The 17,508-nt window shown below is 33.7% G+C and overlaps 2 protein-coding genes across 7 annotated transcripts; both read right to left on the bottom strand.

Moving 5' to 3' along the window:
* Positions 1–717: 717 nt before the first annotated feature.
* LOC140814905 (protein trichome birefringence-like 24) lies at positions 718–4,093 on the bottom strand. Its single transcript, XM_073173999.1, has 3 exons — positions 3,564–4,093; positions 2,824–3,107; positions 718–1,741 (listed from the first exon to the last, which is right to left on the bottom strand). Exons 1-3 carry the CDS (start codon positions 3,817–3,819, stop codon positions 959–961), a joined length of 1,323 nt encoding a protein of 440 aa, XP_073030100.1. The 5' UTR covers positions 3,820–4,093; the 3' UTR covers positions 718–958.
* Positions 4,094–9,299: 5,206 nt separating this feature from the next.
* Positions 9,300–14,596, bottom strand: LOC140813745 (jasmonoyl--L-amino acid synthetase JAR6-like). 6 transcript variants are annotated; one of them, XM_073172437.1, is made up of 6 exons: positions 14,304–14,596; positions 13,895–13,958; positions 13,217–13,514; positions 12,984–13,085; positions 11,829–12,646; positions 9,300–9,982 (listed from the first exon to the last, which is right to left on the bottom strand). In XM_073172437.1, exons 3-6 carry the CDS (start codon positions 13,498–13,500, stop codon positions 9,444–9,446), a joined length of 1,743 nt encoding a protein of 580 aa, XP_073028538.1. In that variant the 5' UTR covers positions 13,501–13,514; positions 13,895–13,958; positions 14,304–14,596; the 3' UTR covers positions 9,300–9,443. The 6 variants fall into 6 exon arrangements, with proteins under 6 accessions (XP_073028538.1, XP_073028537.1, XP_073028533.1 ...); XM_073172436.1 differs by having other exon boundaries at positions 13,217–13,534; XM_073172432.1 differs by lacking the exon at positions 13,895–13,958.
* Between the last annotated feature and the right edge of the window lie 2,912 nt (positions 14,597–17,508).

A 17,508-nucleotide genomic window follows, 5' to 3' on the forward strand; every position in this document is an offset into this window, starting at 1 on the left:
AAGTAAAGCTATTATTTTTACTATATCTATTTTATGTTGATATGCACAAAATATTAAAAATCAATTAACATAGGCTCGTTTTTCAAAGAATATTTTTACAAAAATATTTAAATGATAGAGTTGATAAATAAAATTTTATTTTAAGATGCTAAGAGCCTAAGATTGTTAGTATCCAGATTTATTTTCATTGGATATTATGATTAATTGAAAAAAATATAGTTTTCTTAACTTACAGTAATACATGATAAATTTCAAAAACAAGACCGAAATTTCACTTGAACTAAAAAAAATAATAATAACACATATATTAAGATAAATAAAATTAGCAATTAGTTTAATTTATTCAAAAAATGATAGTTTTAACTTTTATTTTTTTTATTTTAATTTACGAATATCGACTTGAAATCTAATTCAGGAATTGAGAGTCATTAACAAATATATTAAAGAAAAAGAACAATCAATAAGAGATTATTATTGTCACCTTATAAAAAAACAAGAAGTAAAAGTGTAAGTATCATCTCCGTAAAGAACATTTAGAATCTTAATGTTGAGCTCCATATTTGAAAATCCTGGCTGCGTCCCAAATATTGATTTCAACCCACAAAAAGGTGAAAAGGGCCTCATTTTATACGAAGAGTGGATCTCATGTGAGATCGACTCACGGATCTTAATCTGTGAGACGGTCAACCCTACTAATATTCACAATAAAAAAAAATATTTTTAGCATAAAAAGTAATATTTTTTCATTATGACCCAAATAAGATATCCGTCTCACAAATACGACCCATGTGAGACCGTCTCACACAAGTTTTTGCCTTATATGAAATATACACACACAAAAACACTTCTCCAATTATACCATTCTCATCATTTTATTGCAACATATGCGGTGTGAAATTCAAAGATGGGAATGATAAAATAAGACAAGGCTTACAAAAACTTGAAGTTGTAACCAACATCAATTTGCGCCTCTACGAAGCATTTCCATCATCAACCCATTCCAGGAATCAATAGGCCCTGGCAAGCACCAGTGTAAACAGTCATTCTGTATCTTTGCATTTTTATCCTTTCCTTCATATGGATTGAACTGCCTATAAACTCCCGGATGCCCGTCCGGTCTCAAAAGCGAAAGAACCGTCGTGTCGAATAATTTCATAACCAGCCCGTTTTCCAACCCTATGGCTTCTGCCCGCTCGAACTCTTCAAGCTCGATGTTCCTCATTATCCCATCCGTGTAATTGATTTCGATCTCGCCTTCTTGAAACGGCCTTGTCCTGTTACAGTAGCCACCTGTGTTCCATTCCCCGTTCTCAAAGTGATCTGGGGTGGTTGTTCTGATGAAAATATATGGCTTATGCTTCGAACCGATGATGAATTTCAAAGTCGAGTTCAATGCTTTACGATAAGCATATGTGAATCCCAGTTGCGTAATGTTATCATTGTTACAGTTATGGCACCCTACCACAGTGTTGTTCTCGTAGTAAATTGCAGATTTGAGAAACCATTTCCCTCCGGCTATCATTATGTAATTGTAATCCTCGTATCGCTGAGTCCATACACTGTCTAGTTCATCAAGATGGAGCTGGATCATACCTGATGAAACTCCATTTTCGTCTTCGAAAATGGAGGCTTTGGCAAGGAATGGAGCCCAAATTACCGAGACAGTGAAGTTATGAGAAGGAAAAGACCATCTCCGGTTTCTATATGGCTCATCATGGTAGACTTCAACTGCTTGCACGGCCTGCAAGATTATAATGGTTATAATTACGCTATATTGCATAGCAGTCCCTGCGGATTTATGGGATCCAGCCAGCTTGAAGCAGCCAATATCGAGTTGATGACAAAAATAAATGAAATGAAGTTGGTCATAGATACATGCAACCATAAATTCTTGTTCGAGTCCGAAACAAGACACTGAAGTTGTTCAAGATCTGAATGTAATTACATAGATTCTCGTTCTTCCGTCACCAGAAAAACAATGGAAATGACAAATTCAAACCGGAACCATGCATTAAGCAATTCTGGTTCAGTTGGCAGCAGTTATGTTACATTCATTTGTGATCAAATGTTCCTGAAAGAACAGAATGAACCTTGCTTGAGAATTCGTGAGGGTTATGCCCTTTTCATCTGTGGATCAACGAAAGGCTAAAAAAATTAATGCTGAGGGTTCATCATGATTTGGTATGAAACTTAACATCGACAAAGGCTAAGAAACCACTCAACTTGTACAACCACATTGAAAATCTAGGCAGCTATAAGTTGGGGTACTGATGCGGATGGAAGGGCCACTGAAAATTGAACTGTGAAGGGACTATAACCAACACAAATAATGTTCTTGGCATATCAAAGAAGGGAATAGTAATAAATTCGTACATGATCACTTGATTAGCAAACAAACGGAAGACACACGCTACTACTCATTCCCTTTGGTTATCAAGTAACTCCATCACCAGACTTATAGGTCCTCAGAATTACTATGATCTAACACAGAGCCAGACTACTATAGGTCAACACAAAGCAATCAATCAATGAACAGAAGTGCAAAAGAAATTTTTGAGTCGCTTAAATTTTTTTGGCATGTGTATAGATTCAACTTTTGCTTTGGTACTACTAATAGGACCAAACACATGTCACTGCAACGATATTCGATGGTTTCCATGCAAATCAAGTCTTCTAAACTGTAACACAGCCCAAAGGGAAGCGATTTTAGCTACTCAACAATATGAAATATTACAATATGACTCTGGATAAAATGCGTACACATTTTATCAATGGAGATTTCTCAAAGATAATATTTATCAAATTCAACATTAGCCAGCATACCTGCGAGAGAAGGCATAGCAACGACTGCACATGATTACGCATGATCGAATCACCAATAAAAGCCAGTGACTTATGCCTCATTATCTTCAGAAATTTCTTTGGATCAAACCTAGGTAAACCACAATCCCTTGGTTTCCACTGCCAATAAACATAATCGGAATCTGGCCTTCCATTCTTCATACAATTTTGTGGACCTTCAATGGTGTAGCAGGTTGTATCAGTGTACATCGGACCATTAGGATCATGAACCCAGTTTCCTAAAAATAAATCGCATTTCTCTGTAACTAGAAAAGCCAAAAAAAAGGTATATCAGTCTAAATTCAACCAGTGGCATATAACCGAACAGTGAACAAACATTTTAGCATCCCTACCAAAAGCTAAATCAATTAAAAAGCAAATAATAATAACTCGGGTCATCCGCAGTCTTTAACTCGTGGGCAGGAAAAAAAATTCCAGATTTCATGCGTAATTTTGCTGAAGATAATATACAAATTCCACCCCATTAAAATACTCTTTATTCTTGACTGAGCAGAGAAAATGTATTAAAATATTCAACTTTCTTGTCTTCCTGATTGCATGCCACTTTTTAAATCGCAATCTAGAAAATGCTTACTTAATTGAACTTAAAGATTCAATTTTTACGCTGAACCCAAACAAAAGCACACACAAAAACAAGAATGTAATTCAACAGCGAGCAAAATTTATGCATGGATTCGAGAATTGAATGGAATTTCGCTCACCATTCCGAGAAGTAAACTTATCAAGATCAGCCGAAACATCGTCAACAATTTCTGGCGGCTCCGCCACTTGAGGTGGCAACTTCTTGTCCAAATTTAATGCGGTCTCATCACCATGAATTGCAACCGGTGAAAACTGCGGAATACTTGAAGAAAATAGGCGATAAGCAAGGCTCAAAAGCAGAAAACAGACTGCAAATTTCACCAACACTGATGAAAACAGGTTCCTATAAATCTGATTAGTCGGTGGTTTCATCATTTTTCCTGTCACTGAGACCTCAACACATGAACAAATACCATAAAAATCGAGACCTCGACAGAGGAAAATTTTGACGATGAACCCAAGAAAATTAAGTTTGAAGAAATAATTCTGGGAATAAATCGAAAAATTTCAAGGAAAAGACGTGGAGAAACGTACAAATGAATCGGGTAGTTGTTGGTTAAAGAAATTGGCGTGGGATGTTTAATAATTCTTTGTAGGTTTCACCTGCGTCTTTACTCTTGTTAATGAATGTCAGGAACTCATAAACTCAAGAGGATGTTCATATACGGCGAAATATAGACTACAGACCTCTTTTTGTTTTTAAACTAGTATAGAACTCAATGATATTATTAAAAATTATTTAAATATCAAAACATTTAAATTGAAAAAATAATATAATTTAAAAAATTAAAATAAAATTTATTTTTGCTAATTTCAAAAAACTTTCTTAAATACAATGTATTTGATTGATTTTTTTGGCTAATAATCACTATTATATATCAAAATTTTAGATTGTGTTAGTCTAAGGCAATGACATGATGTTTATCATGTTTAGTGTATTAATGTCGGCCACCAACCTTAATACATATTTAATTCTTTAATTTTCGAGAAGTTATATATTATTATTTTTGAACATGTGATAAAAAATTATTTTTAAATCACATTCAATAAAATTAATGAGAAATAATTTTTTAAAAATTCAATAATTTCGTGTAAATCCACATTCACAAACAATTTTGTGACATACACGTGTTTGACACATCTGAATGATAACAATAATTGTTTCATCAATATCTTTATCTAAATGAGTCGTGATTTTATTTACAAAATCTTTTCATAATATACACAACAACATATTATTTCGAAAGAAAAATAAAACATGTGATCATAAGTAAATTACGTATAAATCAGAAAAATTATTTTATTAACATTTTATGTGTATTCCAAACAATGTCAATAAATTTTATAAGGTGTCTTCTAATAAGATGCTTACTTTCTTTAGAATTGGTTTAATCAATTCTATTACGAAAAATTTTATATCATCATATTTCCGTGAACTTTGTAATATAGAAGAAAATTATCACATTAGTAATATGTAATAATTAAAATTTTGTACAAATAGATGAATAATATTTTTTACTTATCGATCATGAAAGACATATTTCAAACTTATTGTCTCGTTGTTTCCATATGTAGGTAATTCATAACAACGAAAAAATCTAAATTTAAACGAACATTACATATTGGATTGATTCAACTCAGAGACTGTACATAATTGAGATTATGATTTGTATTGATAGCGATTATGAGTTGTATTATTATATCTGTGATGTTGAGATTGACGGGGCTATCAAGACCGTATTGTTATGTCGTCGAAACATCAGTAGATTGATTTTGATCAGATTCAGTAGTGATTGAGATTACATTGTATGTCGTTGACATTGATCAGAGCGAGTCTTGAATTGAGTTGTATATTGACACAATGTATTCGATATTGTCATTTCAGATTGATATGGACAGATTTGACTTCGAGACTTCGACTTCGTCAGATCGAGAAGACAAAGGTATAAGTCAATGTGGTATTGGGAGATCGACTTGAGTCGGTTTGGACTTGAGTTTCCCTAAATCACATACTATTTGTTATTATTTGCATTGACTTGATTTGATATGCTTGTTCTATGAATTTATAGATAGCATGTGTTAGACGAGTCTCGACGAGTAATCTTGTGACAGAAGTGCCTGATAGTGGCGGGATCGCCACGAGCACATTGCACGATGTCACAAGATAGTATAGGAATCTTGGGACAGATGTGCCTGATAGGATAGTGGCGATAGGACCACAGTCCATGACGGTTAGGTCAGGACACTGGATGTTTGGTTGTATCGACGTGGATATAACCGGAGTCTTTTCTATTACTGTTGGTCGATATAGGAATACCCACATCTGGAAACCGGGATTCCTAGACTAGGATTGAGTCTAGTCTGAGTCGTGGAGTCACGAGCATTGACGACAGTTTTATATTGATTATGTTTCAGAATTTGATACGTATTACTGTTACATGTTCATGCTTTTATGTTTATCATATGATTGCATGTTTATTGATTTATACTGGGATATCTTTCTCACCGGTATTATCCGGCTGTTGTCTTGTTTGTATGTGTACATGACAACAGGTGGGAGTCATTCAGGAATGAGAGAATCTGATTAAGTGGATACGGACTGGGATGATAGGTTGGACACTGATATTAGTTGTACCTTTTGAATAAATGCATGCTATACAGGAACGTACCCTTTTAATGATATGTGTATAAGAATGTCATTATGTTCGCATGTAATATTGTATTTTAAAAGTAAAAAAAAAATGACCTGTTTATTACAATTGATAATAGTCCCAAGATGATAAAAATAGGGGGTATACATTGGATGTTTTTGACAGAATTTACCATACATTACTCTTTCAATTATGAAAATCTCGAATTGCATGCATTCGGTGTCAAACATTTCTGATTATTGAGGGTAATATACATGTTTATTGAAAGTAATTTAATGTCCATTTTAAAACTCTTTTGAATCTATCTCTTTTAATTTTTTTGTTCTATCTTATTTGAATTTTTAAGAAGACAATTCAAGATATACAATATACATATGGTTTTGGAAGAAAACTACAACACATTGATTCTAGTGGACGGACCCCACCAGTATATATACAACGAAATAGCAGTACAAATAAAAATCTAGTGAGAGGAGGACTAGGTGAAAACCTCCGCAGAAAAAGGCTATACAATAATATCATACCATAAAGAACGACATACTACAACAGGGCAACCCGGAATACATCAGAACAGAAAACCAAAAAACAACAACCAACTCGAAATACATCAAAAAAATATGACAAAATGATGGGCAAGGAGAACTCTGCAGTGAACACCACCACCTAACGCCCAAAAAGGTGGAAAAACAAGATCAACTGGGATCATGTGGTCGTCCATAGGGCAAACTCGACTGAATCGCCTTAGGGCCTGTAATACCATCGCTGTTGAGAGCGTGTACGACCAGGGAGAGGTAAAGATAAACAGAAAGTGGTAGAAGAAGGCATCACACCCTCCTCGATTTGGTCCATGTTTGAAATAAAAAATAAATTTTTAAATATAAAAAGTAATATTTTTTTTCATGAGTCGAGTCGACCTGTCACATAAAATTGACTAGTAAAATCGTTTTATAAGATTTTTTGAGCTTTTTATTATTAAACTTTCAAAAAAATCAGTTAAATACTAATTTCATAATATTTAAAAAAAATATTTTTATAGTATTCATATTCATGTTTCATCGCTATTTTTTATTTTAAAAAATATATTCATCTTTCATAATTATTTTGATATGAGTTACTACCAGTTATATATCTTTTATACTATTATATTATCATCGTTATTATTATTGTCGTTATCATCGTCATATTATACTTTTTTTTTCGAAAAAAAAAATTTGACACGTGAGAATGAACCTATAACAGGAAAAATACAAGTATTGTTGGTATTGTCAAAATAATAAATGACGTCTTCATAAAAAAAATAAATGATGACATAATTGAGATATTTGTTTGTTTATGGAGTAATATATGACGTCCGTATATTGTTTAAATTTTTTTTAAAAAGATTAAATAAAATAAGATTTTATTCTATGTTTATTTTAAGGAGAAGTTGGTAAAAAATCTCCAATCAAGACATTTTTTTAGGTTCACTCCCTATCCACAAAATTGTGGTACTATGTCATACAAAATGTGGTACACTTCATGTGGAAATGTGGTACACTTCATATGGAAATGTGGTACTAAAAAAATACCCAGGGACTGAACCCAAAAAAATCGACGGCTGGGGACTGAAAGCCAATTTTCCGTTATTTTAATGATTAATAAGTATTTTAATGATAATAAGAAAAGGAAAAAACAGTAAAAATTCTTCAAATAATTAGCTTAATTGATTTTCCACTTTATACTTTGATTGCTATTTAAGTTTGCCTCACATATTTATTCTCTTCATTCTTACTCATGTTTCCTTCTTTTGCATTTTTGTTTATTATTATTAATATTTAAATGAATGTGAGTAAAATTATTGTATATACATGGATAAGGTTACAAATGGCATTTTACACAAAAAAATATAATTCTTATGTTACGGTAAAGTAATATTTCAATGATATATTTAAAGATGAACATTTATGATAAATCTTCAAATATGACATTCACTTAAAAAAAAAATGAGAATCACATATATTGATAAATATTTACTGTTCATATTTTTGAGGCAATATCCTTAGGGTAAGATCTTATTAACCTGAAAAAAAAATTATCTCATAAATTTTTTACAAGATGTGTTGGCATAAAATATAACCTATATATAAAATGGGATGACTTTTTAAATAATTATTTTTGTGTCAAAAAAATTTGTTGATAAATCCATGTAAAGGGATTTTCAAGAAGGCAATCTTTTAAAAAATAATAATAATAATAAAAGAAAAGAAAAGAAAAAAATTATACCTTTTAAAAATTTTTGAAGTCATGATGAGTATAGATTAAATCAAAATGTCGCCTAATGCCCTAATCCAACCACTTACAAGAAAGCTATTCTAATATTTTTATCTCGTAAATCATTTTCTAATTGTGAGAGTAGTACATTTTATATCAGCACTCGGCCAACCACACTTTTTAGTTACCAAATAATTGTTCCACTCGGAACATAATTATAGCAAAAATTTGTGTGAGAATGTTTTATATGTCGTATTTTGTGATACAGATATCTTATTTGAGTAATCCATGTTGTGAATATCGATGGAGTTGAAACGTCTCACAGATAAAGATTCATGAGAACATCTCATTGGAAACTTACTTCAGAATTATTTGTGTTCTAACTCGTGACAAAATCATGGTTATCTTTTCTCAAACAAAAAATCATGATTATCTTTTCAAAAGATTCTTCTCCTTTTTCTTATTTTGTTCCCTATTTCCGTACAAGGATAGTGCATTATCCAAGACAAAAACTTGTGTAAGACGGTCGCACGGGTCGTATTTGTGAGACGGATCTCTTATTTGGATCACCCATGAAAAAGTATTACTTTTTATGCTAAGAGTATTACTTATTATTGTGAATATGAGTAGGATTGACCCGTCTCACGGATTATGACCCGTGAGACGGTCTTACATGAAACTCACTCATTGTCCAAAATCAAGAGGTGACCATTGCTTCCACCTGAAAACATGAGGATGACAACGACTTAGATTGAGACGATATTGGTCAAATATGAGATCTGATTCATTAATTATTGGTCTCGCTCGAACAGTAAATCCTAGAGTACAAATCCCCGTCAAATTTATTTTTTTCAAATATAGAATATAAAAGTTTAAAATTAATTAATAATTAAAATTATGTAGATTTAGATGCTGTATATAAATGGAGCATTAGGAAGGAAACACATATAAAGGATGGAAATCTCGAAGGTTGTTTTGATACAATGCTGAACAAATGGCGAGAAAAAAAGAAGCAACGGAAACTAATCGTTTTCTAAGTTTACCTAAGACAGCTCTATGAAATCGCATGAAAAACGGAAAACTCCGACCAATTTTCTACTAATACGCTGTACTGAAGTAGTTCTTGACAACATTAATCGACAGTATCTGCAACAAAGTGCCGTTGTTTTTCCCCACGCATCTTGGTGTTTTGAACTGGCTAACAGCAGCACCTAATCCCACAAAATGATCCAAAACCTTGTGAAAAGTTCCCCCCTTCACGATTCGTAATTCGAGGGCTCCGATCGTATTAACCTTCCGGGAACTCACGTATCCTGCATCGAGGAATGATCTGTCGAGACAGTTGCAGCATTCCTTGAGAATTTCGTCTTTTGCCTCACCACTAATTTCCCAGAAGATTACATAATGGCCAGGGTCAGTAGATGAATCAACTTGGCTCGTAAAGTCTAAAACCTCGAGTTTTTCCTCAGTTAGCAGCTTGGCTGCCGCTTCTACGGCTAATTGTAGATCTTTCTCGTTGTTCTTGTCAATGTTGATGGTGAGAAGAAGGTTTCTTCTGCAAACAAACTGGAGCTCAGGAGTGGAGTTGTGGAATCCTTTAACCTTGACCAAGTCTCCTAATCTGTATCGATACAGTCCTGCACATGAAAATTGTCTTCCAATTTAAGTACAAATTTCAAGATCCACTTTGACAAAGATAGCTGATACCCTGGAAGGGCCCGCGGTGAGTGAACAACCCGGATCATGGTAAGGAGAGTGCTCGAGAGATGTCATTTAACCGGGCAGGGGCAACCAAAGGCCCGAGCTCTCGGGCGAATTCCCGGGTAATGACTCTCTACCCGGATGCCTCGGTAATAGTACCGCACTCGAGTGCGGGAGCATGTTATATCTTATCTCGATAAATGTGCCTGACAAAATCCTACTGATTGGACATATGGCACTATAAGTGGTAAGTAGACACTGAAAACAAGAAAAAATCATCATCTTTCTTCCTATAAATAGCAGGTTTGTTCGTATTAAAGGGAGATTTACATATTCACACGCACTCACACATATACAGCAGTTTCTTCATCTTCACATGCTGACTTAAATATCGGAGTGACCACGTCGGACACCATTCCGGTGCCTGTTCACGTGTTCATCTTCTTGTTTACAGAACACAGCTGCAGCCATACCACAAAGATATATTCTTCTCTCAAGATATATTCTTTTGCTCATTTTTCCCTCAACAAAATTCTTATAAGATTCGGTGGATTGCTCCGAACCAGCTCACTCAATTCACCCGGATCACATCAATAACGGATCAAGATTGATATGATAAGCATATTTACACATGACGTCAAGTTCTGGACAAGAGATAATCAACATATTCAAACAACAAGACAATTTAACGCATGACCGAGAATGTGACACTGAAAAAAAAAACGTAATAGCTAATAGTAACGGACAAGTTCTGGAGTCTGGTCGTCTGGACAAGAAATAACTATTCAGGACCGCGAAGGCAATCGTGCCTCCAACAGTTCAAAGGTTATGCGGTTTTCCTTTCAACAATTTGAAAGACTATTGAACTTTCGAATTATCTTTGCATTTAGATGGCATTTCAAATCATATGCAATATGTTTAATGAACGATGATAGAACATTGTTTGAAAGTTCACAAGCTTGAGAATATGAAAATAAACATATACTTTTTAAATACAACTATTATAAGCTATGTTAAATCTGTATAGCAGGCACAGCTGTAATCTAGGCGATTACAATGTGTTTATCACATTTGTTATATTTAAAGTAATAGACATAGACATAGACAAGAAAATCATCAAGCATTTTAAAATTAGTTCTAAAGTCCGGAAAGGGTGAAAAAGTTGATGCAAATCGAGGTTATAAAACGACTTTTGACTTTAAAAAATCAAGGCAAGAAAAGCTAAAGCAAGCTGAAAATGCAAAGTAAAGAAACACACGTTGTAGATTTGTTTTTTAAAAATGTCTAACGCATCCATCAGACAAAATTTACTTTAAAAATAAACAAATACTTAAAAAATGTAGGAAGATGAATGAGCATTGACACACAATCCCATAAGTATGGCTCAAGTAGGCAAGACACAAAATTAGTGATAATATTAATATTATCACTAATAATAATAGATAATAATAAGTTTTGGTTTGAGAAAATATCTGAATCCGTCGTGCTATGGATGGTAAAGTAATCAAATGCTGAAATCTCGAGACAAGTAAAGTCTACGGTCCCAAGCGAATATGTAATCGTCCTTTGGTCATAAATGAAGTGAAATGTGTGGATAACAATAGGCAACAAAGTTCAAGGAAAAATATGACCTGCAAAAAGAATTAAAATAGGCATAACCTTTATCTGACTGGGAAGCGTTCAAGAGAGCTTAGGGAATAAAAACCAAGCTAGTCGAAGTTGCAAGATAATGGTCACACTGCACAATATATAGTGAGATCAAGAAAACAGAAGAATACACACCTGCAAAATTTGTGACAATAATCTCATAATCCTCGCCAACCTTAACTTCTGTTAGGCCTAAAGGCTGGAGCTCTACGGACGATATGCAGGACCTCTCTTGCTCTGGGCAGTTAGTATCATCTTTCACAGGTATAAATTCGAAATAACCAGCATTTGGAAGAACAGCAAATGTAGCCAACTCAGGTGGTAATTCGGGGTTGACATTTACCCCTACCCATCCTTCTGAAGATCCATAATCGGCACTTAATAAAGGTAGTTGTCCCGCATAGTGCCTCAATTTCTTGAGATAAGGTTCCATGGAACCTGTCATGATCCCATAGATGTACTTGGTATTTGGAAATAACTCTTGAATAAGTCCATTCCATTCGTTTAATCCTGATACCTTGTCAAAAATAGTATTTGCCAATAGGGGATCGGGATTCAGCAGCTTTGACACAGCCAATCGAATTGATGGGACCGTAATTCGGTTACTTAGAGACCCTTCGCGGATATCAGTAACAAGTTCTTCCCAAACTTGTTCAAAGGTTCGGAAGGCATGGACAATGCTGTGGGCAAATGTGGAGGAAACAACTTGAACTTCGTCTCGGAAAATTAGCCCACATAAGAGATGACAGTATAAAGATTGGTGAAAATCGGGGCCAAATATCACCTCATCAGGACTGCAACATGGGGTCTGCATTGCCCTCATTGTGTTCTTGAATTGAGGGTTGCGATACACATTAGTAGTAGCGGTTCCAGCCGCTAGCCCACCTTTTGTTTTGAATTGTTTGCTACTGTAAATGAACTGTAACGCCTTTCCATTCCCAATTGGGTATTCTCTGCAAAAGCAAATTGTTGCACACAATCATGAGCACAGAAAGATAATACACCAGTTGACATTTGTAATTATGTGGACATATTTGATCGATCAAAGTGAAGGATGGAAGAGCACACGGAGATAAAACAGAAGAGAATAAGGCATGTTTGAACTATGCCCATTATACACACAACATAATGTAAGGAAAAGCTCAACTTCACTCACATAAGAAATTGAGAGTAGAGGGGGCAAAGTAATCTTGTTCTTATATGAAAACAAACCTCAAAAATTCAAATCAGGTGAAGTTCAGGCCAATATGTAAAATAAAGAAAAAGGACAACTAAACAGCACAAATTTACCTGTTCCTAAATGCAAAAGAAGTCTTGTATATTTGCATTGTGCTTTCCATCAATTCATCGTTGAAAGGTACAAATTTTGGCTTCCCTTGAGTGGTACCAGAGCTGCAAGATTCTCAAAAGTTTATCAACCTTCCAAACTTTTGAAAATCGTTTATTTCATAATATGACAATTATATCTATCTTATTTTAGAAGTTCTCGCAGAAATCTTTAATCAAATAAGATAAAGTTGTACCTCAATGAAATAGTAGTTATCGATTTTGCAGTTAAAATTGATGCTGTTTCGCCATCGGCAATTCGTTGGATGTAAGGCTCCAAGTCCTTGTGAGTGACAAGGGGAACACAAGCAATGAAGCTTTCGGGGTCTGTTCTTCCATCGAGTCCCCATCGACGCAGATACTCTGCTTCACCATTTTCTTCCAAGATCCTTTTCAAAGCCTCCCTCTGAACTTTCCCAGCATTAATTGACAAATCTTCGAATTCTTCTATGACTGCATTCGGATCAAATATTTCCTCCATTTTCTCTAGCGCATCTACAATTTAGTTGAAAGTGCTGTATAACACCAAATTTCGTAAGCCCCCAAGAAATCACAATCTCAAAAAAGCAAAAACAGAAACAAACGGGAAGTTGACACCGGATTTGAGTTCAGAAAAGGGCAGACATTACAGAATTAACAGCAATGTCAATGACGATGGGATTGGAATTAAATAATGAATTATTCCAACTTTCTTTCTCAAGTACAAAAGGTTGATGACAATAAAAGGAAAAATGGAACTGTTCAGAAGAAAAAAAAAGCAGGATAAAAAATTGAAGCAAAATCCAAATCATTTGATTACATTGAATGCTAGAGAAGCAGAAAAGATAACTGTACAAAAAGACGAATTCCACACGCCAGCAACACATACATCTTACCTTAACAAAGAAAAAAACCAGATTCAACGAATTGAACGGATGGCTCAAGGCAGTAAGCTGAAATCTAGGAAACAATATATTCATCATTAATGCATGATAACGGCGTGAATTAACTTGAAAATTTTCAAGAAAACTCAACCCCCAGCTAGTATTTCACACACACAAAATCACGAGAATCACAGAAAGTCAAAAAGTTTGAAGAAAAATCGAACAGAACCACATCAATAAAGCCATGTACTACACGAACGGCACCGGTAATCCAATAATTATAAAAAAAATACACATCACCCGTGGACAAAAGGAAAAGAAAGAAAATCATCACTAGTTTGTACAGAAAGAATCTCTAACACCAGATGTCAAAATCAACAAGAAAATACTCAAACAAAAAAGATTCAAATAATTCACGAACCTTTTAGTCTATATTCTAAGCTCCACATGATGGAAAGTGAAGAAGTCAACAAAGAAAAAGTATCGTCAACTACTCAACTCCGGTTACCACTCACTGTGAGTGTGTGTGGGAGAGAAAGTATCAAGTATTTCCTCGTGGATTTTGCAGTTGAAGATTATAGAGCACATGGGATTTCAGCAAAACGGAGATTTGGTAGCATGAATGGGAGAAAAATGGGTTCTTGCTCATCTATTCTACAATAAGAAACGGAAAATGGGATCGTTGTCCTGTGCATATTAGACAGACGTGTATGACTACTACAGGAAGACTCAGTTATTTATAGTTGGTTGTGTGGGTCCACGTATTTTAATTGACTATTTTACCTTGGAAGAATTAATCACTGTATCGTGTATATATAATCTTATTACAGAAAATAGATTTCTCGTGAGATGGTGTCACAAATCTTTATCTCTGAGATGAGTTGACCCTGCCGATATATACAATAAAAAATAATACTCTTATCATGAAAAGTAATACTTCTTCATTAATGACTCAAATAAAAAATTTGTCTCACAACATACGACACATGAGATCGTCTCACACAAGTTTTTATCATATATAATATATATTAACAGACAAATTAATTACCTATTATCGAAAAATCAGAATAATCAAATCTTATGGTCAAACACTGTGAATGTGAACATGTTGTTTTGCTTGGTTTAAAAATTAGTCTTAAAATCGCATCACAAAAAATTTTATATTATTATTGCAGTAAACATGTTTTGCGCATGGTTTTAAATTAAACTAAAATATATAAAGTTCGATTTTTTATTCATTTCGAGAAACGGTGGCTTTTTTTATGTATAATAAAATCTTATTATAAGTACGTTACGCTTTTATTATCTCAAGATGCAGATTAAAGTGGGATTATAATAATATCACGTGCCTAGTAATACAAAAAAGTTAATCGGATTTTAAATCGGATTATGATAATCATAATATCACAGTGCCTCGATTGTATCCCTATTTACAGAAATATTCCTCGTAAATTTCCTTCTTCAACTCTATAATTAAATTAGAATTTTCGTTTTTTGATAATTATTATCATCTCTACTACTATTCGATTATATCTATATTATCTATAATATATATATAAAAGTTGAGCCTAATAGAAACAAAAATGAACATTAATTTTTTCATCCAACTTTGTCCTTATATGATATCAATATTATACTTTTTATTTTTTTTGTTTTTTTAATTTCAACAGACACTTTTTTTCATTCAAATAGCACTTTAGTCCTTCGATAATTTGTCAAAAGTTCACTTTAGTCTCTCGATAATTATAAAAACAGATTGTACACATACGCACCGCGTGTGCAGAATAACTAGTTATTATATAAAGAATCTGTCACTTGGAGGGCACCATTTTTGGTTTCCCAAATTGGCCTTTCACCAACATTTTTTTCTCAAAATTGCTACAACTTATTTTTAATATTACACATCTCAAATTGCACTATGATCCCTCACTAATTTCTATCAAATCAAACATGAAATTAAGCATTTAATAAAATTAAAAAAATCTTATATAAATTATGATTATAATTTTACAAACAAAATATGTATGCATAATTCAATAGTTATTATTATTAGTAATCATATAATATGACTGAATATTCTTCCAGAACATGAGATACAAAAGTGATCTTCATATGATCTTCATAAAGTCACCCTTCGATTTAACAAAATAAAAAAAAAAAGCGTTTTATTGTCTCGATCTTTTGAAATAAGTATCGTTGTGAAAATTTATCTGTAAATTAATATAGTTTAATAACAAATAATCAAAAGTAAACGATTGAATTTCAAGTGAACATTCAAAAAATTAGTCTTTGATAGTTCGCGTGAAAACAATTGACAAACACTACAAAAAATGAATTTTTGATTTTTGATGAACAAAAACAAAAACTTTTTTTTGTTTGAGAGAAAAACTTACAAAAACTTGAATAATCTTTAAAATATGTCTAATAATGTCAAAAATTAGTTCATATATGTTTACAAAACCAAAAGATAACAATCTTGATATTTCCTAAATAATTAGGACTCTAATTTAGGAAATAAATATTTTTCTACACGTCAATACACGATGGTGCACGTCGTATTTACGTGGGTGCACGCAAGCTGGTATAATTCTTCAAGTTGGAAAGCAGGGGGCACGTTGGTGCGTGCCAGTTACTGACCTGGTGCCGCTTTTGTACGTTGCAAGTGCGTGTGTGTAGTTGCAAATGTCCTCTTGATCCTTTAGAACTTGAATAATGTTGCAATAACCTTCAAATTTGTTGTCATGCTCCCCAAACCCTTTTAATTTTAACGTCATGTTTGTAGGCCCTTCTTGGTAGCTCACCATGAGTTCTTGAAGCACTTTCTTAAACTTCTTTCTTCGTCCTCTCGTTATAGGTCTTTTTGACTTCTCTATTGGATCTCATGCTTTCTTTGGAGTTTAATCATCCACGATTTTTTCAATAACGATGAATATGGTATATCATAAGTATGTAACACACATACACACACATATATATGTAGTGTTCCTCTCACATTTTAGTTATACTAAATTAGGTGGTGATTGATCGCTAGTGTGGCACGATATGGATCCGGACGATGTGGCTAGATTGGTGATAAAACTGAAGCTCTCCAATTCCCATGATCAAGGGAAACCCTAACCCTAGAAGATGTGGATCTAAGAATTGGAAAATTGTTTGGTGGCTAAAGTCATATCTCTGAAGATAGTAAATTTTGAGGCTTTTAAGCAATAGACGCCAACAATACTACAAATCGTAAAACCTATAGAGATTGGTTATTTGGGAGGCAACATCTTCATTATCGATTTCACTGCAACATCTGATCAAAGAAAGCCGCTTCATGGAGGACCGTGGAATTTCTTTTGTGACCTAATTATCTTTACAGAACCTCGAGGATTACAAAACCCTCGTGATATGAAATTTGATAAAAATCTCATTATGAGTCTAGTGCTATAATTTACCATTGATCTTCATGCATAGAGACTTTTTGTAGAAAGTGGGAAGCCTCATAGGGAAGGTGGATGAGATCGATACTCGTGAGAATGGATTTGCTAGGGGCGATATGCTTGAATTCAAATTCGTATTGAAGTAAAAACAATCCTCTGAAAAAGTCTATATGCGTGACTGTGAATCAGGCTGAAGAGGATGTC

This window comes from Primulina eburnea, chromosome 15 (genome assembly GCF_022965805.1).
Source record: "Primulina eburnea isolate SZY01 chromosome 15, ASM2296580v1, whole genome shotgun sequence".
Lineage (NCBI taxonomy): Eukaryota > Viridiplantae > Streptophyta > Magnoliopsida > Lamiales > Gesneriaceae > Primulina > Primulina eburnea.